Source organism: Scylla paramamosain, chromosome 46 (assembly GCF_035594125.1).
Source record: "Scylla paramamosain isolate STU-SP2022 chromosome 46, ASM3559412v1, whole genome shotgun sequence".
NCBI classification, from domain to species: domain Eukaryota; kingdom Metazoa; phylum Arthropoda; class Malacostraca; order Decapoda; family Portunidae; genus Scylla; species Scylla paramamosain.
Window position 1 is genome coordinate 3,316,157 of NC_087196.1, and position 27,201 is coordinate 3,343,357.

At 40.5% G+C, this 27,201-nt stretch overlaps 1 protein-coding gene across 2 annotated transcripts in view; it reads left to right on the forward strand.

Moving 5' to 3' along the window:
- The window catches only part of LOC135094781 (uncharacterized), a 74,474-nt gene that overhangs the window by 21,449 nt on the left and 25,824 nt on the right, over window positions 1-27,201 (forward strand). For both annotated transcript variants that reach the window (XM_063995147.1, XM_063995146.1), the window contains exons 2-3: window positions 2,136-2,359; window positions 18,984-19,128. In XM_063995147.1, coding sequence (XP_063851217.1) covers window positions 2,136-2,359; window positions 18,984-19,128 — 369 coding nt within the window. The remainder of the gene's footprint in view (window positions 1-2,135; window positions 2,360-18,983; window positions 19,129-27,201) is intronic.

Here is a 27,201-nt window from a genome sequence, read left to right on the forward strand (position 1 = left end):
CCACCCGGTCCAGAAGAAACGATGAGGTGGTTCACAGACCGTCACTCACGATCTACACCTTCTGATATTACAATATCATAGTTATATGGAAAATCTTTCCCTCCACTCCCCCACCTGCCACAGGTAAGCGGTATGGTCTACCGACTAGCCATCACTTATGGCGCAGCATTAACCTATCCGCCATCTTATGTCCCTTGATGGCAGACAAACCAGGTCCCAGACACATACTGCCCTAACCACACTCGACCACCACTTCCCTTAACACTACCCCTTAACATGGTCCAGAGAAATGCATTCATCTAAAACATTACATCCTGTAAGACAGAGAGGAGGTGAGTGGGGAGTGGCGTCACGAGGCACGGTGGGCTTTTGTCTGCCCCCTCCTAGGGACGCCAACACATACGAGTACATATCATTATTTCACTTATAATTACTTTATCACACTTCACTTCGCCCTCAAATTATTGTCACCATCTTCCCTAACACACACACACACACACACACACACACACACACACATATAATATATGTGTGTTATATATATATATATAGAGAGAGAGAGAGAGAGAGAGAGAGAGAGAGAGAGAGAGAGAGAGAGAGAGAGAGAGAGAGAGAGAGAGAGAGAGAGGTCACACACCGTTACAACTTTAAATTCAAGGCATTTTACCTGTAAGACAGGGGAAGTGAGTGGGGAGTGGCGTCACGAGGCACGGTGGGAGCTTTGTCTGCCCCGCGGCAATTTCGTGGCGTCCCTCTCGCCGTTTTCGCTTACAAGTTGCCTCAGTAACATTTAATTCCCTCTTTCCTCTCCCTTGCTATACAACTTTGGAATCTATTAGTGAAATCAATCAAGGAATGTGCAAAAATTTAGTGGCAGAGGCAAAAATGATTCCCGGAATTGTTTTTAATAATTTCCCTTTTGAGTAACTGACATCTGTGTCCCCGCATAGTCAGCTGAGACATTAATTTTGTACTCCTTAGACAAATGTGCTATTAGATATATGCGCCAGCGGCTCATTTAAAACACACTGAAAAGACAAGGAGAGCGCCATTACATATACAGGCCTGCGGCAGCATTTACCATTTGATCCTTTATTTATCTGTATTCGCCATTGCTATCAGCATACATACGAGTATATGTATATTATTAATAGTGATGATTATTCCCAAAATGTACAGCATGCATGGTTTCGAACATACTCCTGATGGGTAGAGTGTCAGAGTACGATCATACAACCTTCAGTCCCCATGACCACAATTAGAGTATGGCCAGACAGAAAGGATACCTAGGTTACGGAAACGTCTATAAAAACTTATTAAGCCTTCTGCGATTTTATTTACACATGCGTAGCGTCCTCTCTGTACTGTCATACCGCTCCATTCCGTCTCACTCATTCCCCTAACAACTGCAGCCTTGCTGTACACGACGTTCTGAATCACTCCTGTCTTGTCCACCAACTCACTAATGCATGACTCACTTTTTCATTATTTTCACTGTTAAATCCTAGAGTTCCACCCCTCTCTCTCTCTCTCTCTCTCTCTCTCTCTCTCTCTCTCTCTCTCTCTCTCTCTCTCTCTCTCTCTCTCTCTCTCTCTCTCTCTCTCTGTTCCCATGATATGAACTATTTCAAGAGATACATATCAAGAAATCTATGAAACTAATTGGCCTGTTATGAAAATCCTTTATCTTTTTTCTATTTATTTACGTTTCTATTTTTTTATTTATATATCTATTTATTTTTTTATTTAATTATTTGCGTATGTGTTTATTCACTCATTTATTTAATTAGATTAATTAATGTTTTTTTTTTTTTTGAGGGGAGAGATCAGCGGCACCGTGGTGTGCTATTCACTATTTCTCCCCTTAGCCGGACTTTACCAATAAAAAAAATAAAAAAAAGACAGGAATGATGCAAGTCATTCTGGCTGAATTAGAATATGATGAGAATGACAGTGGAGAAAACAAGATGGGACTGTATGGAGAGACGACTGAAACAAATATTGTGACAGTGAAGGAGTGAATGTGTTATGCTTAGAAGTAGAAGAAAAAAAAATATAAAAAGGTATTGCTAGAGTTAGTAAAGCAGAATAAAATTCCTACACCCACTAAGTGATACCTCCCCTTTCCCCAACAGACACTGTGTCAGAGCTGTGTCAGGACTCGTTCATGAAGCAACACAACCGCATGATAGAGGGCGCGGTGCTGGCGTCAAGGGGTGAGAGGAACCTGAAGTGCGAAGTCACCTTCCAGACAGCTTCCGTGCTCCAGAGGTTCATGCTGAGGTTTGAGAGGCTGCAGCTGGATTGTAACGACCACCTCTATATCTACGATGGTGCCCATGTTACAGAGCCACATAAGGTAGGCTTGCATATATGTGGGTGTATTACAAGGATTGTGGATTACGAGATTTTCTTTTGTTACTTGTATGTGTTTGTTTTTTGTGTAATAATAATTTATGGCTTATTTTAAGTACGTGACACCCTTACCGGCTGAAAATCTACATATTATCAATACTACGATACTTTGGCTGCCACATGTTGCCTACAACCTGAAAGGCAAAGCCCGGGATAATCAAGCCATCATATGTATTTCTTTAAGGGTTTGTTTTGTTGGTACTTAATCACTGCTAGGTGAACAGGGGCTACACAACAAAGGAGTCACCCAAAGACTCCTGAGCTGGGCCGGGAATCGAACTCGGGATCTCTCGGGTGTGAATCGAACTAACTAACCACTGATCTACCAGACTGTGTGTGTGTGTGTGTGTGTGTGTGTGTGTGTGTGTGTGTGTGTGATGGAAAGTTTAGAAAAAAATAGAAGTAGTGGTAGTAGTGGAGGAGGAGGAAGAGGAGGAAAGAAGCAAAAGGAGAACAATAAATTGCCAAGATGACTATGTGTAGGTGAAAGGAGGAAAAAAGGAAGGAAGGAATGAACGAGTAACAACATGATAAAGACGAATTAAGGAGACCATGATGAAAATGGAAGAACACAACGAGAGAGAGAGAGAGAGAGAGAGAGAGAGAGAGAGAGAGAGAGAGAGAGAGAGAGAGAGAGAGAGAGAGAGAGTAGAAAATATTGGTGTTTGAGGATGACCCGCAGTGACCAGAGCGATTCCCTGCACCCCATCCTCCCGGCGCGTCGTCCAACGTTGCCATATCTCATATCTCTCCTCTCATCTTCCCGTTTTTTTTTTTTTTTTTTTTCAACTCCGCTTAGTGTAATGAACATGTGGGAGTGTGTGAGGATATTGTGATCAAGTGAACTTAGTTGTATGACCTTGTGCCAGTGTTCATGTGAAGAGTACTAAGTTGAGCTCTACACGAGCCCTAAACTCCCCCTACCCACATTCCTCAAAATTCCTTAGAGAATTGACCAATTCTTTACGTCAATCTTTCCCCTCCCTCCCCCGTGCCTATCCAAACACTTCGCTTCATCGCCAGGCTCCGCTTGCCTGGTTATATACCGAAGGACTATTATGCAGTGTGCGTAAGGCGACTTCCAGAGACGCAGCATTCGTCAGCTGTGCAGAAGATGGATGCCTTAACTTATGTCATACCAGTTGCTTAGGAGAGGCCCCTGCATACAGGTGTGAAGACACACACCTTTTGCAAGCCCAGGCTGGCATCGAGGACCCAGTGACTCACGTTAGTGAGACAGACGCCAGAACCCCTCTCCCACCCACCCCAAGACTACAGAGAACAGCTGGCTGACCTCGAAACAGGTGAGCTTGTCTCCCTGATCGAGAAGCTCACGAATGAAGCCTCTCGAAATAACTCTGTTTTCAGGTCCTTACAGGAAGATAAAGACTTGATAATAGAGCACAGGCAGGTGTCTGGCAGCATTCAAACTCACTGACGGACTGAGTGCCTCCAAGCACCGTGAAACAGTAGTGATTACGTGTTCTCAGGCTGTAAGTGCCCTCCCAGACACCATCGACGAACACTGGGAGGAAGTTCGTCAGAGTTCTGAGTACTGGAGGACCTGGTGGGATTCTGGTAAGTCCAAACTGCTAAGGTTCACTGCCTGGCACACCACCCCTCCTACACACCCACGTGACCCACATGCCACTACCATCACAGCAGCCGTCATTCCCTCTACCACATCCACCACTGGGACCAACACCACGCCCGATCCAGACAACGCCCCTGCAGTGGCCACCACCACCACTACCACCACCACTGCACAAGGAGACGCAGAGGACGGTAGCGTCATGAGGGTGGGTAAAGTGTACAGGCAAAACCGCGGTACTGATCTCCACTGGCGCACCAGGTCGACACCTCCTCTCCAGGTCACACAAAGTGCCCCCACAAACACTGACAGTGGGGAAAACAGAAGAAAAAATTGAAACAAGAAGAAATTCTCCCCAGTCATGGCAAGTCAATGAATGCTGAGTCACCAGGACACCAGCTTACGCTCGAGGCACCTTCTGGTAACAGTTTGCGAGGTCACTCCGCGGCGGTTTGCTTCTCACGCACTGCTGACCTGCAATAGGATCGAGACGGATACTGGTAGAGGGCACATAATCGTCACCTTCCTTCCTCTCAGCACCACCTCAGGCAAGCTCGCCCCAGCACAGGCCACTGCCGTGGCGCAGCCTCTGTCACCCTCCCTACTCCTGTCACATCCTGGCCCCCGGAGTCAGTGCCACGGCTGGCAATGGAATCAGCATCCACGCCACTACCCCGACTCAGACCCCCTTACCTTATGCCTACCAAGACACCTGACCCTCATCCCTTCCCTCCCACCAACATGGCACGTTCAGGGGCAGAGTGTGCATGTTACCAACTGAAGGTCCTCACCTCTAACGTTTGTGGTCTCCGAATGAACATCGGGGATTTAACCCACACTTATGTGCTACTACACAACACAGATATTGTGGTAATGATGGAAAGTTGGTGCAACAGTGAGGAGGAGGTGATGTTTGGCAAAATACGTGGCTACACCTACTGGGCTAGGAGGGATCATCAGGAGCGAGCAGGTGGAGGCGTGGCTGTCTGTTTCAAGAAGGGACTACAAGCCCAACTTCTTGAAGTGGACTTGCTCCCCCAGATGAAGCCCTCCTGCTCTGCGTCATGTACTGCCCACCACAGTAGGGGCCAGCCTCGTTCCAGTACCTCACTGAACCACTAGACGACCTCTTGACAGAGCACCGCTGCAGCCACGCTCTGGTGATAGGTGACCTCAACCACCAGCTGGAGCAGCATGCCTATGAGAATCTCCTGACAGTACAAGGCTTGACAGACCACATGACCTTTTCCATGCACGAATGGGATGGAACACTGAACGCTGTCATCTCTGACTTCCAGGAGGACTCTCTCCACTGTTACCAACTGGGAATCATAAGCAGCTTTGACCACCATGCTGTCTTGACCCAAGTTGATGTGGGCCTACGCCGCACAGTGTGGGCAACTCTGTTTCAGGGTGGGGCGGAGAGTCAGGCATGTGCCCTCACATCCTGCCTCCTGGCCCTCTAGAAACGCCACATGCCATACTGGGAATACACCGCCAGGCCCAGGGACCAACTCTGGTTTGGTTACTGGTGTCGTGTTGCTGCCGAGGCCAAGTATGCAACGTGGCTTCGCTACAAACGGATCCCAACTCGGCACAACAAGGGGCTACTCCAGGTGGCCTGCAAGAAGATGGTAGCAACCAGCAAATGGGCCATGCAGAAGTGGGAGGATGACCTAAGAAGAAAGCTTCATAGCCCAGGAGTGGGAAACAAGACTTGGTGGTCCCTTGTTAAGGAAAAGCAAGTGATGAGCCATCAAGACACTATCCCTTCTCTTACCAGGCAGGATGGAACGATGGTCACCAGCAGCAAGAAGACCCAACTGCTCTCTGCCCTCTTTGTGGAAAACATGAGGGTAGACGATTCACAGTGGCTGCTGCCTCATCTGGACCAGCAGTGTGAGAAGACTGTCACCATGGTGGAGGTGACACACACAGGTAAACCGTCTGCTGTGTGGTATGAACACCAAGAAAGCCACTGGCCCTGATGATATCAGCCCACATTTGTTGAAACAATGCGCCAATGAGCTGTGCATTCCCTATACCTCTCTCTTCGCTGCCTGTTTGTGGGAAAACATCTGGGTTTCAGTGTGGAAAGAGATTCGGGTGATCCCCATCCACAAGAGGAACACCAGATCTGACCCCAGAAGCTACAGGCCCATTTCCCTGCTATCAGTGCTGGGGAAAGTGTTCAAAAGAGTTGTGGCTGATGTGGTTTGTTGTCGCCTCAGTGACAACTACCTCCTCTCAGACCAACAGTTTGGGTTCATACCTGGCCAGTTCACTTCCAAACTGTTGATGCTTCTCACCAGAGACTGGCAGAACGCCCTTGACGACGGCCTGGACACTGCTGAGATCGCCCTGGACATAGCCAAAGCCTTCGACAGGGTGTGACATGGAGGCCTATTGGAAAAACTCCATGTGAAGGGCATCCAAGGTGACCTAAAACTCTTGGGGAACTACCTCCAAGGAAGGACTCAGGCATCTGAGTCACTCCCAGTAGAGTCATCTGTTCCACAGGGATCAGTGCTGGGATCAGTTCTCTGGAACATATATGTTGACAGTCCTCCTACAGCTGCCATCAGTTTCAGCCTATGCTGATGTCTGCACCCTCTCCTGCACCTACCTCTGAAAGGACAGTGGGCAAGCATCTAATGAGATTAATCATCAGCTAAAGGTGATACAGGAGTGGGGAAAACGCCTCAGAGAAGGCCCAGACAATGCTGATCTCACGCTCCCCCGTTGCTAGGTCAGCTGTAGAAAGAGGGGTTATTTTTTGGGGAGCATTCCTCTCCCACTTCATTCTACCATAAAAATTCTAGGAGTGGAGGTGGATCGAGGGCTATGGTTTGATGACCACATCAAGCACATTGCCCAAAAAGCCTCCCACAGAGTCTCTGCCTTACGCAGGGCAGCCAGTTTCCTTGACAGGAGAGGCAGGCTCCTACTCTACAAGACCCAGATAAGGCCTTACTTAGAGTACGCTGCCCTCTCTTGAATGTTGAGTGCTGCCTCTCACACCAAGAAGCTGGACATCATTCAGCAACTGGTGGATGCTGTTGATCCACCTGCACACCCTGAGCCTGCAAGTCCCCTTGACTCACTGGAACACCGCAGGGACGTTGCGGCACTAGTGGTGTTCCATAAGGCTCAGGTACAGAAGGTGCCACACATGGCTGGATTATGTCAGCCTCCAAGAGTCACTATGCGAAGCACAAGAACGGTGCTCACAAGTGGTGGCACAGTGAAGGTGTCACGTTCCCATTCCAGCCAACACCAAAGAGCACTTGTGGGCCGAGTGTCCCGGATGTGGAACTGTTTTACCGCAGTCGTCCCTCACGTCTGGGAAATGAACACACAGAGTGTCAAACTGGCAGCTCACAAGTGGAGAGGCTCGCAGCCCACCCCAACTCGCAGCCCACTGACGCTAGTCATGCAGTGAATAGCGAACAGTTTATCAATATATCGTTGTGCAGTGGATATTGAAACGTGAGAAGTACAACAATATAAAGAAATATGTGTATAAGCTGTAGTCAAGTTACCTTAGGTTTTAATTATAACTGTAAATATGTTTATTGTAGAATAACTAGTGTTTTACCCCTTAAGATAGATGACACACGATAGTGTACCTTTGGGGTTTTCTATATATGAAATTATATACGTAAACTTGTTTAAATAAAGAGAGAGAGAGAGAGAGAGAGAGAGAGAGAGAGAGAGAGAGAGAGAGAGAGAGAGAGAGAGAGAGAGAGAGAGAGATACCACTTTCTCATTTCATCTTGTTGCAAAATGAATACTGCTCAGTCTCATTTCATTAGATATTTATACGAAAGGTGGGAGGAGGCGGAGGAGGAAGAGAAGGAGGAGCAGGAGGAGGAGGAGGAAGAGGAGGAGAACGAAGAGGAAGACGATGAAGAAAAGGGAGGAGGAGGAAGGATGGGAGGGAGGGAGCTAAAAGGAAAAAAAAGTAAGGTAGAAAGAAAGCAAGGCGGAAAACTTGATTTCTTATTACTGCTTTTCCTTCAATAATTCAATCGGGGAAGAGGAGGAGGAGGAGGAGGAGGAGAAGGAAAAGGAAAGCGTGAAGGAGGAAGGATAATGATAGAGCGAAGACTGGAGAAGAATGCTAACGGTGGAGAAAGAAGAGACAGAAGATGAGGAAAATGATAGGGAAAAACTTTGGGGAGAAAGGAAGGAAAACGTGAGAGAGAGAGAGAGAGAGAGAGAGAGAGAGAGAGAGAGAGAGAGAGAGAGAGAGAGAGAGAGAGAGAGAGAGAGAGAGAGAGAGAGAGAGAGAGAGAGAGGTCTTCTAAGAAAGAAATGAAAATTAAAAAGAACAAGAGCCAAAACGAAGAAAGAAATAAAAAAAAATAGTAATAGCAAAACCAAAGCTGGAGGAAGAGGCAGAGGAGGAGGAGGAGGAGGAGGAGGAGGAGGAGGAGGAGGAGGAGGAGGAGGAGGAGGAGGAGGAGGAGGAGGAGGAGGAGGAATATACAAAGAAGTATGCAAAGGAAGTTCAAACAGTAACAGGCCATAAGGTCCTTACAAGGCTATTTGGGTAGCTATTCTACGCTAACTATTAATGGGAGAGACCCGAAGTTGCCGGAAAAGGAAATGGTACCATGTTGTACAGAAAAACCACATGGAATTTGAGAGGAAAGTAAGATAGAATTGAAGTTTGTTTACTTTTGTTTTTGGAAAGAGTGTAAATGCATGACAGATGAGGAGGAGGAGGATGAAGAGGTGGAGGAAGAGGCTCACAAATGATCGGAAAGGAAGAACAAACAACAGCAAACCAGCTGGTTTCAATGAGGCTGTGTATGATCTCCTACACTATCTAAAAAAGCGACGCAGGATACCAAAGGTGAAGGAAGAGGAGTAGGTAAAAGAAAAAAAAGTATTATATGAATAAGATAAATACGTGTAAAGGAAAAAAAAAGCGGAGAGAGAAAGGAAGGAGAATGAAGAGGAAAACAGAGAGAGAGAGAGAGAGAGAGAGAGAGAGAGAGAGAGAGAGAGAGAGAGAGAGAGAGAGAGAGAGAGAGAGAGAGAGAGAGAGAATATGAATAATTCTAATTATTATATTAGCAACAATAGAAAATATTTTCTTATTTAGTAATATGTGCTGAAAAAAATAGGTAATAAAAGTAATAAAGTGATAAAAGAACGCAGCAGAAAAGAAAAATAATGAGTAAAATGTAATTAAAAGTCAAGACACACACACACACACACACACACACACACACACACACACACACACACACACACACACACACACACACACACACGAAAACAAAGGGAAAGAAAAGAAAAGAAAAAAAGAAACGGGACAATAAAAACATCAAATGCACACAGCACCTCCTTAGAGAGAGAGAGAGAGAGAGAGAGAGAGAGAGAGAGAGAGAGAGAGAGAGAGAGAGAGAGAGAGAGAGAGAGAGTCTTGTATTGTTTTTACCGCCCTGACCCCTTTCCTTCTCGTTTCAAACACACACACACACACACACACATTTTCTCTCTCTCACACACACACACACACACACACACACACACACACACACACACACACACACACATTCTCTCTCTCTCTCTCTCTCTCTCTCTCTCTCTCTCTCTCTCTCTCTCTCTCTCTCTCTCTCTCTCTCTCTCTCTGTTTGTTTTCTTCCTTACCTACCATTTCCCTGGCTTCTTATCTCACTGCCTAACTCCTCCTCTTCTTCCTCCTAAAGATGCTTCGTCCTCCTCCTCTTCCTCCTTCTTCTCCTTCTCCTTCGTGGGCATTCTTAATGAGACCGAGGCAGTGAAATGGGCACTAATTAAGAAGTAAAATAAGATTAATACTTCTCTTGTCTGGTAATGAAGATGTGACGTTGACTCAGGAGGAGGAGGAAACTATAAGAATATAAAACCTCAAGGAAAACTTCAAGAAGCAAGTGGGGTCTACATATGGTAGTCCCTATATAAATCATACTTACCTATATACACTATCATCCCTATCCATAAATGTGTCTAATCTTATCTTGAAGTTCCCTATTGACATGCTACCAACAGTGGGATTACTTAGTCTATTCCTTTCATTTTTCATTCCATTCAAGAAACAATTTCATGCGCTTTCTTTTCATTGAAATTTGTCAAGTATGAACTAGTTACTTCTAGTTTTTTACTGATTACTAACCATAACGACTTTGTATCAACCTTGTTATATCCCTTATGACACTTAGATACTTCCACCAGAACCCCTCTTAATCTGCGCCTTTCTAAAGAATGTAAATTCAAAAGTTTTAATCTCTTCTCATAAGGAATATTTCTTATCCATTGTATATTTTTCGTAATTTCATTAACAGAAAGTGTCAAAATCTTTCAAGATCTAACTCCCCTCGTGACTTCTGGCATATAGCCAAAAATATCTCCAATAACTTTGCTTCTTCTTCTTTCCCTCCTCTATTTCAACCAGATGGTACCACTGCTATCACATCTATTTCTAAAGCTGAACTCTTCGCTTAAACCTTTGCTAAAAACACTACCTTGGACGATTCTGGGCTTGTTCCTCCCTCTCCTCCACCCTCTGACTACTTCATGCCACCTATTAAAATTCTTCGCAATGATGTTTTCCATGCCTTCGCTGGCCTAAACCCTCGGAAGGCTTATGGACCTGATATGGTCCCTCCTATTGTTCTCTGAAACTGTGCCTCTGTGCTTGCACCTTGCCTACTCAAACTCTTTCAGCTCTGTCTGTCAACATCAACCTTTCCTTCTTGCTGGAAGTTTGCCTACATTCAGTCTATTTCTAAAAAGGGTGACCGTTCTAATCCCTCAAACTACCGTCCTATTGCTTTAATTTCCTGCCTATATAAAGTTTTTTTTTAATCTATCCTCAACAGGAAGATTTTTAAACATCTATAATTTCACAACCTTCTATCTGATCGCCAGTATGGGTTCCGTCAAGTCCGCTCTACTGGTGATCTTCTGGCTTTCCTTACTGAGTCTTGGACATCCTCTTTTAGAAATTTTGGTGAAACTTTTGCTGTTGCCTTGGACATAAGCTTTTGATAGAGTCTGGCACAAAGCTTTGATTTCCAAACTACCCTCCTACGGCTTCTATCCTTCTCTCTGTAATTTCATCTCAAGTTTCCTTTCTGACCGTTCTATTGCTGCTGTGGTAGACGGTCACTGTTCTTCTCCTAAATCTATCAACAGTGGTGTTCCTCAGGTTTCTGTTCTGTCACGCACTCACTTCCTATTATTCATTAATGATCTTTTAAACCAAACTTCTTGTCCTATCCACTCCTGCACTTTTCCACGTCTTTTCATAGACGTCCAACCATTAAGGAAGTAAACATTTCACGCAGGGAAGCCACAGAACGCCTGACTTCTGATCATTCTAAAATTTCTAATTGGGGCAAAGCAAACTTGGTATTATTCAGTGCCTCAAAAACTCAATTCCTCCATCTATCAACTCAACATAACCTTCCAGACAAATATCCCCTCCTCTTCAGTGATTCTCAACTGTCCCCCCTCTTTTACACTAAACATCCTCGGTCTGTCCTTTACTTATAATCTGAACTGGAAACTTCACATCTCATCTCTAGCTAAAACAGCTTCTTTGAAGTTAGGTGTTCTGAGACGTCTCCGCTAGTTTTTCTCACCCCCCCCCCCCCCAGCTGCTAACTCTGTACAAGGGCTTTATCCGTCCATGTATGGAGTATGCTTCACATGTCTGGGGGGGGGGGTTCCACTTATACCGCTCTTCTAGACAGGGTGGAATCAAAAGCTTTTCGGTCTCATCAACTCCTCTCCTCTAACTGACTGTCTTCAGCCTCTCTCTCATCGCCGCAATGTTGCATATCTAGCTGTCTTCTACCGCTATTTTCATGGTAACTGCTCTTCTGATCTTGCTAACTGCATACCTTCCCTCCTCCCGCGGCCTCGCTGCACAAGACTTTCTTCTTTCTCTCACCCCTATTCTGTCCACCTCTCTAATGCAAAAGTTAACCAGTATTCTCAATCATTCATCCCTTTCTCTGGTAAACTCTGGAACTCCCTGCCTGCTTTTGTTTTTCCACCTTCCTATGACTTGAATTCCTTCAAGGAGGTTTCAAGACACTTATCCTTCAATTTTTGACCACCGCTTTGGACCCTTTTTATGGGACTGGCATCTCAGTGGGCATTTTTTTATTGGAGTTTTGTTGCCCTTGGCCAGTGTCTCTCCTACATAAAAAAAAAAAAAAATGACTCTAAGATACCTGTGAACTTGTAATATGATGTCCGGAACTGCACGATATAGTTAAAGCAAGATCTGACTTTAACATTATTTCGAAACTTTAGTTAATCCTCTTTTTTCTTTGTTTATGTTCTCCAATCTTATCAGAGCTTCTCTCTTTATTGTGTAGTATTATGTGGAGTATCGCTACTAATTTACACGTATTTGTATATTTTGGAAATGTAGAGGAAAAAGAGTTGGTTGACCTATTGAAAATATAGGAGTTATAAGAATATATATAATGAAAAAAATAAAATGATATACTTCATATTGACCGTAAAAATACACGTAGAAATGTATAAATGCATTTTCCTGTTGTAACAACAATAGTAAATGTAAATATGGTGACATAAGGGAGATACAAGCAATATGTATAGTGTTGCTTGAGTGAGTTGTATAACGTTTCTAAAACTATAGGTTCTACAAATCTTCACTGAGATAGCAAGAAAATTCATGAAAATTGTAGCATGTGTACAAGATGTAACACAAGTTTCTGCTGATATTGCTAGAGGCGAAAGTTCAGGTAATTCCAAGCAGAAAATGTTTTACACATATACATTTTGAGGCGTTGTTTAGCCGTGGATAAAATTTGAATGTGGCTGGGCGACAACATCCAGCCTGGTATCTTGGCGGGACCTGCTGATGTTGGATGTCCGATGGTTTTGATTGATTGACTGACTGATTGATTTTTTACTGCCATTTCTTATAAATTACATAAATGCTTCGTATAAGAATATCAAAATAATGGCCTAGTCTGCTGACCCATAAATGGCTCCCCAGTAGATACAATGTACTTTATACTGTCGACATCCGAGAATACAGTATTGACAAAAAGTAATATAAAAAAAAAAATCACCAAGCAATACCATTTAGAACACAGAAAAATATTTTTGCATAAATAGCTTACTGAAAAATAAAAATAATAATAAAAAAAAACAATAACAGACACTTGATTAACACAAGTAAAGACAAAAGGATAATTATCTACACACACACACACACACACACACACACACACACACACACACACACACACACACACACACACACACACACACACACACACACACACACACACACACAAACACACACGCGATCACGGTAATATCCTGCATATGAACACATACTCTATACGAATACGCGGGCACTGGCACACACACACACACACACACACACACACACACACACACACACACACACACACACACACACACACACACACACACACACACACACACATACACACACACCTATTAAGACGTTAGTACATTCTATATGAACACATCCTCTTTCTGTATACTCGGACACCGACACTTAACAAGATACGCCCAACGAATACCAATATATATATATATATATATATATATATATATATATATATATATATATATATATATATATATATATATATATATATATATATATATATATGAGGGTCACTGGCCAAGGGAAACAAAACCGAAAGAAAAAAAATCCCACTTAGGTGCCAGTCCCAAAAGAGACGTCAAGACAATCATAAAAGATTGAGAATAAGTGTCTTGAAACCTCCCCCTACAAAGAGTTCAAGTCATAGGAAGGAAGAAAAGTAAAAGTAGTTTACCAGAGAAAGGGATGAATGACTGAGAATACTCTCTAATTGCATTAGAGAGGTGGATAAAAATAGGGATGAGAGAAAGAAGAAAGTCGTGTGCAGCAAGGCTACAGGAGGAGGGGAGGCATGCAATTAGAAAGATCAGAAGAGCAGTTAGCATGAAAATAGCGGTAGAAGATAGCAAGAGATGCAACATTGCGGCGATGAGAAAGATGCTGAAGACAGTTAGAGGAGAAGAATTGATAAAACGAAAAACTTTTCATTCCACCTTGTCTAAAATAGCAGTATGAGTGGAACCCCCCATACATGTGAAGTATATTCCATACATGGGTGATAAGGCCCCTGTACAGAGTTAGCAGCTGGGAGGAGGGCGGGGGGAAGAAACTGGCGTAGACGACTCAGAACGCCTAACTTCATAGAAACCGTTTTAGCTAGAGAAGAGATGTAAAGTTCCCAGTTTGTTAAGGTTAGACCGAGGATGTTCAGTGTAGAAGAGGGGGACAGTTGAGTGTCATTGAAGAAGAGGGGATAGTTGTCTGGAAGGTTGTGTCAGGTTGATAGATGGAGGAATTGGGTTTTTAACGAAATGAACAATACTAAGTTTGCTCTGCCCCAATCAGAAATTTCAGAGGGATCAAAAGTCAGGCGTTATGTGGTTTCCTTGCGTGAACTGAAGGATTGGACGTCTAGGAAAAGATGTGGGAAAGTGCAGGGTGACATCATCAGTGTGGGAGTAGATAGGACAAGAAGTTTGGTATAGAAGATCATTGATGAATGATAGAAAGAGAGTGGGTGAAAGAACAGAACCCTGAGGAACACGACTGTTAATAGATTTAGAAGAAGAGTGACCATCTACCACAGCAGCAATAGAACGGTCAGAAAGGAAACTTGAGATACGAAGTTACAGAGAGAGGGGTAGAAGCTGAAGGAGGGCAGTTTGCAAATCAGAGCTTTGTACCAGACTCTATCAAAAAAGCTTTTGATACGTCTAAGGTAAGAGAAAAATTTTCACCAAAAAACCTCTAAAAGAAGATGACCAAGACTCGATAAGGAAGGTCAGAAGAGAACAGCCTTGATGGGACCCATACTGGCAATCAGATAGAAGGTTGTGGAGTGATATGTTTAAGAATCTTCCTGTTGAGAATAGATTCAAAAACTTTAGATCGGCATGAAATTAGAGCAATGGGAGCAAATAGAGCATCTTCTCGCTGCTCTGAGGATGAATTCGGTAGATGATATACTCGGCTCATGGTTTTTTTGGGATGGTTTGAATACTCAGGTACGTTATTTTCGTGTCTAATGCTATTGTTCTTACATTTTATGTGATCTTCGTTGCATTAATAAAGTCTTTTAGTTTCCAATGGACCACACTCAATGAGAGACGAATTCACTTGTAAACACTAAACATGGCGAAAGCGCAGAGGTCATAGTGTTTACAAGCGAATTTCTCCCTTATGAGTGTGGTCCATCGGAAACCAAAAGACTTATTGAGGCAACGAAGATCACATAAAATGTAAGAACGATAGTATTAAACACGAAAATAATGTATATGAGTATTTAGACCGTCCCAAGAAATCATGAGCCGAATATATCATCTGCCGAATTCATCCTCAGAGCAGCGAGGAAATGCTCACTCCGTGAGCATTTCCCCCTCATTTGCAGGGCGCAAATGAGGCATCGAACCGTACATTTGGCATGCTCTTCACGGATGCGCCGATCCCGAATTCTGGATTGACCTCGAGTGAAACTACACCGGCCGTTGTATCTGTTGCCTCACCACACTCAAATTTCATCCCAAGGCTAAACAACGCCTCAAAATGCATATTTGAATAGAACATTTTCCACTTAGAATAGCCTTTACTTTACACTGGCAATATCCGCAGACACTTGTGTTATACCTTGTATACGACATACGATAATTAGTATCAGTAATGAAAAAGGGGAAGGGCAAGGTGTGCATAAATAAATAAATAAATAAAATAAATAAATAAATAAATAAAAATAAATAAAAATAAATAAATAAATAAATAAATAAATAAATATAAATAAATAAATATATAAATAAATAAATAAATAAATATATATATATATATATATAATATATATATATATATATATATATATATATATATATATATATATATATATATATATATATATATATATATATATATATATATGTGTGTGTGTGTGTGTGTGTGTGTGTGTGTGTGTGTGTGTGTGTGTGTGTGTGTGTGTGTGTGTGTGTGTGTGTGTGTAAATCTAGAGAATTTACTTAAAAGAAAAAATCTAGAGAGAATCCAGAGAGCTGTGAAATGTAGGTGTCATGGGAATACTTGGAATGGAATGAGTGGAAGAGGAGTGAGAATTCTGGACAAAACTTAGGTGTGAATCCGAGATTCGGGCGTGGTCACAGGGCACGTCAGGGCAGAGTTAAAACCAAGAAGGTCGCTGCGAGGATGGAAGGATAGGATAAATAATTACGTGTGTAAAAAAAAAAAAAAATAAAAAAATAATAAATAAATGAATAAATAAATGCTATTAGATGAGAATGTATAGACAGATATACAGGTAATATAATAAGAGAGAAGCGATGTGGTAGGGAGGTGTATAATTATGATGATTTATGAGGAAATGGTGTAGAAATGGATTGGTACAAGAAATATACATATACGGGGGTGAATGAAAATAGAAAACATGAACACGCTAATGAGGTAAGAAAACGTGATTGAGCAAGAGTATGGAGACAGGTGTGAGTAAACGAATGGAACAGACTGTTAAGCTGAAAGCTGTCTCATGTCATTATATAAGAAAAATGGTAATTCATTGTTTGCACAGTCACTGCAGTGTAAGTAGAAATCGTCGTAATTCAAGAAAAAGAAAAGAAAACACTACAGCATAAACCTCAAGACAGATTATGCTGTGAAGAATAAAAACTGGTCAATTCAAGACAGTAGTTATAACATGGTTTGAGAAATGGTTATAGGTTTGTAGACCGTTGTCTGAGATCAGTGTTGTGAATGGTGTGCTAAAATTGAGAAATATTTCATCAGTCAGGATCGTAGTCTGTGTCTTTGGTGATTTATGCATTAGGGGAATTAAAATGGGGAATCTGGTAAATTTAGCGACACAAACCGGAAGATAAATATTTCCACATTTTGTTAATGAAAGTGTTAGCAAGGCAATTGCTAGTGTGTCCCATGATTGTACTGGAATCGATAAATTTTTGTATAGGAATATATTTACTGGTTCATTTTCTGAATCCCTTAACTCAGTACAAAACTGACAAGCGTCAGTGTGCTCATGCACATCAACCCACATCGTGGGCCGGTAACACTAATCGAGCTTGAGGTAGACGTCTGTCTTTATTTGGGTGTCCTGCGAGTGGAGAGTCATGAAGGAGGAAACGCATAGAAAATATGAGATAAGCAGACGCTTCTATCAGCTGGACAGGACGCTTAGGTTCTTATTTTGACAATTATGTTATTATGCAGCCTGAATCCTGCTAGCGGTGGTGGTAGCTCGGATAGGTGAGTGGGATCATCTGACTGGTTGTAATGTGCAATAGTAGCTCACAATGGTTGTTTACGTGATAGATCTGAAGGGAGGTTTTGTTAAAAGACAGTAAGCCCACTCCGCTACTGTGTTAGCTTTAGCTGACAGATTTTCAAATGTGGGTTGAAAATCTAGTTCCATCAATGTCCAATTAACTAACTTTTCTTCAGAAATGTCTTTAGAAGTAAACAACAGTACGGCAGGAGCATGACCACTTCCGACAATGATGGGATAGCCATGCACAATTATTTAGTGTTAAAGGGCCAGACAATGGCAAAGGCTTCCCTGTAAGGAATACGAGTAAAGTATTGGCATCATCACCATTATTATTGTTATTATTATTAATCGTTATATTTCTTCTTCTTGTCCTCCTTCCTCTTCTGTCTCCTTTTTTTCCACTGTATTCCTTAGCTTTTATATGTTTTTCTTTCTTCATGTTATTTATTTATTTATTTATTTGTTTTTCTTCTTGTTCTTCCTTACTTCACCCCTTCTCTCTCTCTCTCTCTCTCTCTCTCTCTCTCTCTCTCTCTCTCTCTCTCTCTCTCTCTCTCTCTCTCTCTCTCTCTCTCTCTCTCTCTCTCTCTCTCTCTCTCTCTCTCTCTCTCTCTCTCTCTCTCTCTCTCTCTCTCTCTCTCTCTCTCTCTCTCTCTCTCTCTCTCTCTCTCTCTCTCTCTCTCTGTAAGTAACTTTCTCTCTCTCTCTCTCTCTGTAAGTAACTTTCTCTCTCTCTCTCTCTCTCTCTCTCTCTCTCTCTCTCTCTCTCTCTCTCTCTCTCTCTGTAAGTCTCTCTCTCTCTCTCTCTCTCTCTGTAAGTAACTAAGTTATCTTTAAATTAAAGCAAATCATCCAAAGTCACCCACGATAAATTATCCATGTTTATCTCACTTTAAATCCCTTACTTACCCTACAAGGAACCAATTTCCTCCAAAGCCTTTCTCATTCTCATTCTGTCACCGTAAGGGGTAAAATCTTACGATCTCTTAAGTTACCCTAAGTTAGCCTACACTCACCTTATGTTACCCTAAATAAGCCTATGCTTTCAAACGTTACTCACCTTAAATCGTTAATTCTTTTAACATTTTTTTTTTTACCTAACATGAATTTTTTTTTTCTTTCTCACATAAAATCTTTCCCTCACACACTTGCCCCGTCCTAAGTTACTCTCAGCTTTCGTTTACCTTAAATCAGTCATTATTATTTCACTTTTCTTCAACACTAAATATCTTCCTTTCACTCTAAAATCAGCCAAATTCACCTATACCATTCAACCTCACCCTTACTTCATTCTAAAAACTGCTAGTCTTACTCATCTTAACTCACCAAAAACCATCACTTTCAACTTACTCGCTTTGCATCACCAGCACACTCACCATATCCCTCTCAGTCAACCACACAACCATCCAAACACCGCTTGCATCACCTACACACTCTGACACCCTAATTCACCCTACGTCACATACCCTCACGTGAACCTTGTAGTACCCATACTTATTTTTTTAAACGTCACACAGCAACCATACTCTCATCGTGCATCACAAACACCCTCACCTCAAAACACTCTCGTTTACTCCCAGGCGGACCTGTCTTGTCGCAGCACGCTACAGAACGTGGGCACCCTCTACACGAAGAGCAATTTCGTCACCCTGAAGTACGTCACAGATCAGTGGGGACCCAAGGACAACGGCTTCAGGCTGCTCATCACGGCTTTCAAGGACAAGAGTGAGTGTGAGACGGAGAGAGAGAGAGAGGATGATGATGATGATGATGATGATGAAAAGAAGATACTGTAGTGGGTTATGTCGGTAATTAGAAGGGGGAGAGTGTAGGTGAAAGGGAGAGGAAAGATAAGAATAGTACCAGAGAGAGTGGGGCAAGCAGAAATTGGGCAAAAGTTAATGGGAAACGTGGTATTGGGAATGAGAACTAAAATATAAGTCCCTGAAACACACGCACGCTAAAACCCCTGTTACTTATACATTTTCTTACAATAACATAGTTTCTCATTTCTGGAGCTGAATAAGAAAATGGAGACGAATAAGAAGGGATAGAGAAGGAATGGAAAAGAAACGGAGGGAGATCGTGAGTAGAAGGAAAAGTGAAGTGAGAGGGACAAGATGAGAGGGAGAGATGGAAAGGGTGACTGTATGAATGAGAGTCGAGAATGTCAGTTGTAGAGAGAGAGAGAGAGAGAGAGAGAGAGAGAGAGAGAGAGAGAGAGAGAGAGAGAGAGAGAGAGAGAGAGAGAGAGAGAGAGAGAGAGAGAGGATGTGTGAAAGAAAAGAAAAAGGGCAAGAAGGAGGGAGAGAGTGGATGTCTGAAAGGGAGAGGGAATTGGAAGGAAAGAGAAAGAAGATGAGATTAACTGGGTCTGACAAGAGAAAGGAGAGAAGAAAATAGAAAAGAAAATGAAGGAATAGAATGGGAGGAGATAAAAAAGGAAGAGAAGAGAACCTGAAAAGAAAGGAAAGAATGAAAAACAAGAGAAAGGAAAAGAAGAAGGAGAAGAAGAAGAAGAAGAAGAAGAAGAAGAAGAAGAAAAAGAAGAAGAACAAGGAGAACAAGAAGAAGAAGAAGAAGAAGAAGAAATTTAGAAAGGGAATGAAGAAAAATACATATTATACAGTTTTCCAATTTGAAATGATTATAGAAAAAGGAGAGGAATGACGAGAGGATGATAAAAGAGAAAGGAGAGGAAGGAGGATGAGAGGAAATAAGAAGAAAAGAGATAAAAGAGGAAATAAAAGATGAGAAAAGTAGATAGAGGCGAAGACATGGGGAGGAGGAGGAGAAGGACGTCTTTAATTTATTATTGTTTGCGTAAGAGAAACAAGAAAAGAAAGAAAGGAAGGAAGAAATAAGGAAGGATGAAGAAAGGAAGAAAGAAAGGAATAAGAAAGAAGATATTAAGAAAAATGGAAAGAAAGATGCAAAGAGGGAAGAAAAGGAGGGAGGAAGGAGAAAGATAGACGAAAGGAAGGATGAAGGATAAACGAAAGGAGTAGCGAAGAAGGGAAATATAAAAATGCGTGAAACAGTAAATAATGGAAGAGAGGAAGAAATTTATGAAGAGAAAAGGAAGAAAAGGACATATGTACGCTTCATAAAGCCTAAGGTAAAGAGGAAAAATATAAGATAAAGGTGAATAACAAATAATAATTAGGAGAGAGAGAGAGAGAGAGAGAGAGAGAGAGAGAGAGAGAGAGAGAGAGAGAGAGAGAGAGAGAGAGAGAGAGAGAGAGAGAGAGAGAACGGGAGGGACGGTGAGGGAGGAAACTTTTGGAAGAGATCAGGAAAGGAGGAAGTAACGGAGGAAAAGTAGCGGAGGAAAAGGAAGGAGGAGGAGGTGGAGGAGAAAAAGAAGAAGGAGGTGGAGGAGAAGGAGGAGATCAAGTTTAGGAGGTGACGGGAAAAAAGTTTGGAGAGGTAAAGAGCATAGATGGAGAGGAAGGAGAAAGAGGAAGAGAGAAAGAAGGAAGGCAGGAGGGAGGAAAAGAAGGGGAAGGAGACGAGGGACCAAAAAGGAAAGTCATATTATGATAAAAGACAAGAGAAGGAAAGTGAGAAAAGAGAAAGAAAAGAAAGTAGAAAAGATGGAAGGAAGAACGATTTTACGAAAGATAATATTTAATCAATATATTTAATTAAAGAAAAGAAAAAAAATATATACATACATATTTACTGAAAAAAATATATACATACATATTTACTGTCAAAACAATGAAGATAAAATAAAACAAACTATATAAAAAAAGAGAAAGTTGAAAGAGTAAAAGGCAGGAAGCAAACATAAGATTCAACAAGATAAACAAGATTCACCCTCAAGCAGTCCATCAAGCAACACTCGTCCTAAACAGGTGGCATCACAGTAGCGTCTTCCGTAACGTCGGCACCACCGCTGCCTTCTAGCCTGCAAATAAAGTCGCAAAACACGGGAGCCGGCAACTCAGATCCAAAGTTGTGACAGGTGCCAATTAACCTAAACTTCACTCATGATACTACCTGCCTGCTACTTCTGAGGTGTGGCTGTCTGTTAGCCTCACTCTCTGTAATCTTTTTTTTTTTTTTTTGCTGCTTTCCTAAGTTTCCTATGTTGAGTTTTGTTTTATTTATTTATTTTTTTCAATTCCCAGGTGTTCTTTTTGCCATCGGCTTATTGTTTTTTCTCAGCTGTGTTTTTTTTTTCTTTTTTATGCTTTCCCTCCTTTTGTGGCGTTCATGTTTTTTTTTCCGCTTTATTATTGTTTTGACTTTTTTTTTACTGATTGCATCAACTTTTTTTTTTTACTTATTTCTTTTCCTATATTCTTAATTCTCAGTTATTTTCGATATAAAGCTCTTTTCTTCCATTTTTTACTTTATGCCTTTGGCTTTCATGCGTATGTTTTTTTTTTTCTCTCATACTGTTCTGCAGCCTTAATTATATTTTAGTTTTGTTCCTAGTTTCCTTGGTTCTTTTTGTTTTCTTTGATCTCATTATCTTCAGTTCTCTCTCTCTCTCTCTCTCTCTCTCTCTCTCTCTCTCTCTCTCTCTCTCTCTCTCTCTCTCTCTCTCTCTCTCTCTCTCTATATATATATATATATATATATATATATATTGTTATGACCCCACAAAGCCCTTCTCTGTGTGCCACTACCGGCACCGCCACCAGCTGCCACTACTCTCGGGTCAGTTTCCCTAGGCTACAACCCTGTAGCCTAATGTGGGGCAAACATAGGCGAGTCCAGGTTACTCATAGACCATAAACAGATAAAGCCTTAAGGTAACCACCCCTGCCTCTACTGCAGAGCAAATGTAACTCCAAAAAAAACTAACTCCCAAGCTGAAGAGCATTTGGCAGTCATCTTCTAGGAAGTAAGGTACCGATATATATCACACAACAACATGCAATATCCTGAGGGCAAAACCACCTCACACGATAAATCCTCCCACTCTCCTTAGAATATTACTGTGCCCCAGTCCGTGTTCAGCTCGTCTCAGATCTCCCATAAGACTGATCTCACCTACAAAGTTGGCGAATCAGAGAGAAATGAGACTACCAAATACTACGCAGCACACCTAGGGGCACACACAGTGACAACAACAAAAGGCCAGTACCACCTAGGGGCACACACAGTGACAACAACAAAAGGCCAGTACCACCTAGGGGCACACACAGTGACAACAACAAAAGGCCAGTACCACCTAGGGGCACACACAGTGACAACAACAAAAGTCCAGTACCACCTAGGGGCACACACAGTGACAACAACAAAAGTCCAGTACCACCTAGGGGCACACACAGTGACAACAACAAAAGGCCAGTACCACCTAGGGGCACACACAGTGACAACAACAAAAGGCCAGTACCACCTAGGGGCACACACAGTGACAACAACAAAAGGCCAGTACCACCTAGGGGCACACACAGTGACAACAACAAAAGGCCAGTACCACCTAGGGGCACACACAGTGACAACAACAAAAGGCCAGTACCACCTAGGGCCACATACAAAGGCAACAACAAAAAGGCTGATAGCATCTATCGAAAGAACATCAAACGAGAGTCAACTCGACTCAGAAAGCAACTCCAAACAGACTTCCAGTCTACCTGGACAGACAAAGAATGCAAGATAGATGGAAAAAGAAAGAAAAAAGATGAGTGGCGGTTGTCTCTACAAAATTTCAGTGAGACTTGAGAGCGGTATTCTGAGCATTCAATTATGGTTAGAACAATATACTAAACTTTAAGTTATGTAACTAATACCCAGCCCCTCACCCAATTACTAGTATGACATACAACCAGAATTATGTGAATATACCAGCCCTCCCTAAAGATGCATCCCACTCGTTGGAACTCAACTGGCCAACTAAACTGCTAAGCAAGGGATAAGGCGGGATGAGGAGGCTGGTTTGTTGACGCGCCCTCCTCCCCAGAAGCACGAAACCCAGACAAAGCTTTATTGTTCATAAAACCGTTCTAACTTCAATAAATGAAGTAACAAAAACTATAGAGGCTGGCTAGAATTATATATATATATATATATATATATATATATATATATATATATATATATATATATATATATATATATATATATATATATATATATATATATGACTACAACGTTCACTCTTTCATGGGTTTTATTTTCAGCTCGCTATTAAGACGGGAAGTAGGAAAAAATAAAAAAAAAATAAAAAGTTTAATTATGAGTAGGGTGCGAGAAATTCACACTAAAACAATATGTGCCAATGGAGCAGCCAGCATTGCAACTTACCCAGCTTCCTCACATATAATTCACATAGCCCCGCTATGTGGACACAACAACGAATTGCCAACAAAATTATGGGAAGTTTATTGTAATAAATAAATAAATAAATAAATAAATAAATAAATAAATAAATAAATAAATAAATAAATAAATAAATAAATAAATAAATAAATAAATAAATATATATATATATATATATATATATATATATATATAATATATATATATATATATATATATATATATATATATATATATAATATATATAAATATATATATATAATTATTTATTTATTTATTTATTTATTTATTTATTTATTTATATAATTAGAAATGAACAATAGCATTAGGAAAATGAAAATAAAAAGAATATATGTATATATATAAATGAAATACCTAAAATACAATACTCAGGAAAAGACCAATAAAAGCATAAATAAAAAATTAGTGAGAGGAGAAAAGGAGAGACACGATATGATGTTGGTCAGTTGCTTGTCTTGGTTTTCATCTGCGCACTAAAGAGAGACCCGCAATGTAGCCATGCTGATGTTTCTATTAATACATCAATGCAATAGCGCTTGCCTTTACTAATGAAGTCTAACTCTTTATTTTATATATATATATATATATATATATATATATATATATATATATATATATATATATATATATATATATATATATATATATATATATATATATATATATATATATATATATATATATATATATATATATATATATATATATATATATATATATATATATATATATATATATATATATATATATATATATATATATATATGCAAAAAAGCAATTCCTTTTATAAGGAACTGACATACATAAATAATACACATGATATTTACCAAATATACATTCATAGGATACTTACATAGTTTCATGTATGTAGTAAGTACATATTATTATAATAATAGACATATATACAGGCAATATCAAGAGATTTCTTTTAGAATGAATTAGTGTAAACGAACACCTTTTTCTTACAAGGTGTATTGGAATTGAAAAGAGCTACACATTTTGCTTAACTGAAATATTTATGCAAACATGTTGTAAGTTAAGCGAAGCTGTGTACAGGTGGGTGGATCTTGCACGGGAGTGACCCTGTCCGGCCCTGGTCCATCGTCACGTTATCCACAAGCTTACGTCCACGGAACTACGTGGGTGGTCTATTGAAACGAAATTCACATTATAAGATAACGTAACGCCTTCAGTTTTATTTCATATTCATATAGGTTCCATAACTCCTGCTCCGTAGAGTTAATGAATAACTTGAAGTAAGTGGAAAGGTGTCTCAAAGAAGTTTCCTTGTTTTGAATTTGTTGAAACTTGGTAGGTGTCATGCATCTTTCATATGTACATGACTGAGCAGTCAAATCTAAATCTGCACTGTTCATGCGCAAATGCTTCACAGAAACACATAAATTAATAAACTGATCAAGATGAAATTTGGTTAGCAACACAAGCCAGAAATATTTCTGTGAATAAGCATACAGAATTTAGATATTTTGTACGCATGAGCAAATCATAGGACAGAGCTTAAAGATATGAGATACTGAATACAGCAGAGCTTCGCCTCTCTCAAAGTTTTGAGTTATAGCGACATGAAGTTAAGCTTTATGCTGCGTGTCTGCAAGCGTCACCCTTTTGATAAACACGTCTTATTTATTTATTTATTATTTTTTTTCGTTCATCGTTTTAAGCATGTCGTGGCACAGTATAACTCTCAAGCTTGAAAACAAGACCACAGTGATTTTCTTATAACCAATACTAAGTTGTTACGAGTTATACAATAATTAAAGATATTGTCGGTATGCAGGAATTCTCAGTCAATAAATGTGATGAAAAAAAATGTATTCATAGGCACTCCGTAAAGAAAAAAAAATCATATTAAAGGAAAGAAGAAAACTAGAAAAATAAATAAAATTATAAGTTAAAATAATAAAGAAAATTAAAAATATTGTAAACAAGTTACACTTTATTAAAATCGTTTGTATTAGATCAGGCATTGTGCGTAAAATGTGTTAATTAAAGTCAGTTATGTATCAAGAAAGGAAGGAAAGAAGGAAGGAGGGAGGGAAGGACCTGTTGCTACCCCCAAAGAGAGAGAGAGAGAGAGAGAGAGAGAGAGAGAGAGAGAGAGAGAGAGAGAGAGAGAGAGAGAGAATATATATATATATATATATATATATATATATATATATATATATATATATATATATATATATATATATATATATATATATATATATATATATATATATATGCAAATGAAGTAAAACAGCAAAACTTTAACTCACTTTTTTTTTAAGAGTGTAAAGTTTTTTTGGAACTGTGTGTGTGTGTGTGTGTGTGTGTGTGTGTGTGTGTGTGTGTGTGTGTGTGTGTGTGTGTGTGTGTGTGTGTGTGTGTGTGTGTGTGTGTGTGTGCTCTATCTGTCTATCTGTTTGTCCTACTATCTTTCTGTGTGTGTGTGTATAGTTGTGTGTGTGTCCGTCCCTTATCTCTCATTCTTAATCTCCATATCCGTTTCTTTCCTAATCATTCTTTACTTTTCCTTCCCTCTCTCACATACATAGACTTCTTCACACCTCTTCCCTTAATAAAAACCCTCCTTCATTTTCCCCAACGCACATTACTGGTACAGTTCCCGTCAAAAACTTTAATATGCCACTTCCTTCACTCAATCCTTTAACGCATTTCCTCAACCCTAAGTTCTCTGATGTGCAGTAGGAATAAAAATTTAAAAATATGAATTATACAGAGATGATGAGTCTGAATAACTTATCTCACCTAATTCTGTAATTTTCTCTTCCCTGAGTTTTCTCAGTGATACCAAATTTGGAATGCTTTTTCTTCCCCACTGACACTAGAGATGAGACTTTTTTTTTTCTAGTGGTGGGGGAGGGAAATTTTTTTGTCCTCACTGATACCAGAGATAATCCATTTTCATTCCGCTGTGGCACCAAAGATGAGTTTTTTGTTCCCGAGTGGTAAGATAGGAAAAGGTTTCTTGTTCGCCACTGCTGTACTGCCACTGCTGTCTTTTTTTTTTTTTTTTTCATCTCCAGTGGTTCGAAAAGAAATTGTTCTTTGTTACCCAATGGTACCAAAAGGAAGCGTTTTTGTTCACCTGTGATATCGAAAAGGAGTGTTGTTTTTTTACTATTGGTAAGAAAGTGCATTGCTTCCCAGTGGCACCAAATTAAACACAAATAAAGTGTCTTTTTTTTCCACAGTGGTATCAGATGCAACTATTTTGGTTTCCAAATTATTTGAAATGGAAGTGGTTTTGTTTCCCAGTTGCACCAAGTGAAAATGTTTATGTTTCTCATTAGTACCAAATGGAAATGTTTTTGATCCTCATTAGTGCCAAATAGAACTGTTGTTATTTCCCAGAAGTACAAATATAGTTATTCTGTTTCTCAGTGAGATTTTTTTTTTTTTTCAAGTGGTGCGGTCGTGGTCAGATAGACAACATTCAGCGCTCACTTCCACCGTGTCTTGTGTTTTGTGTAT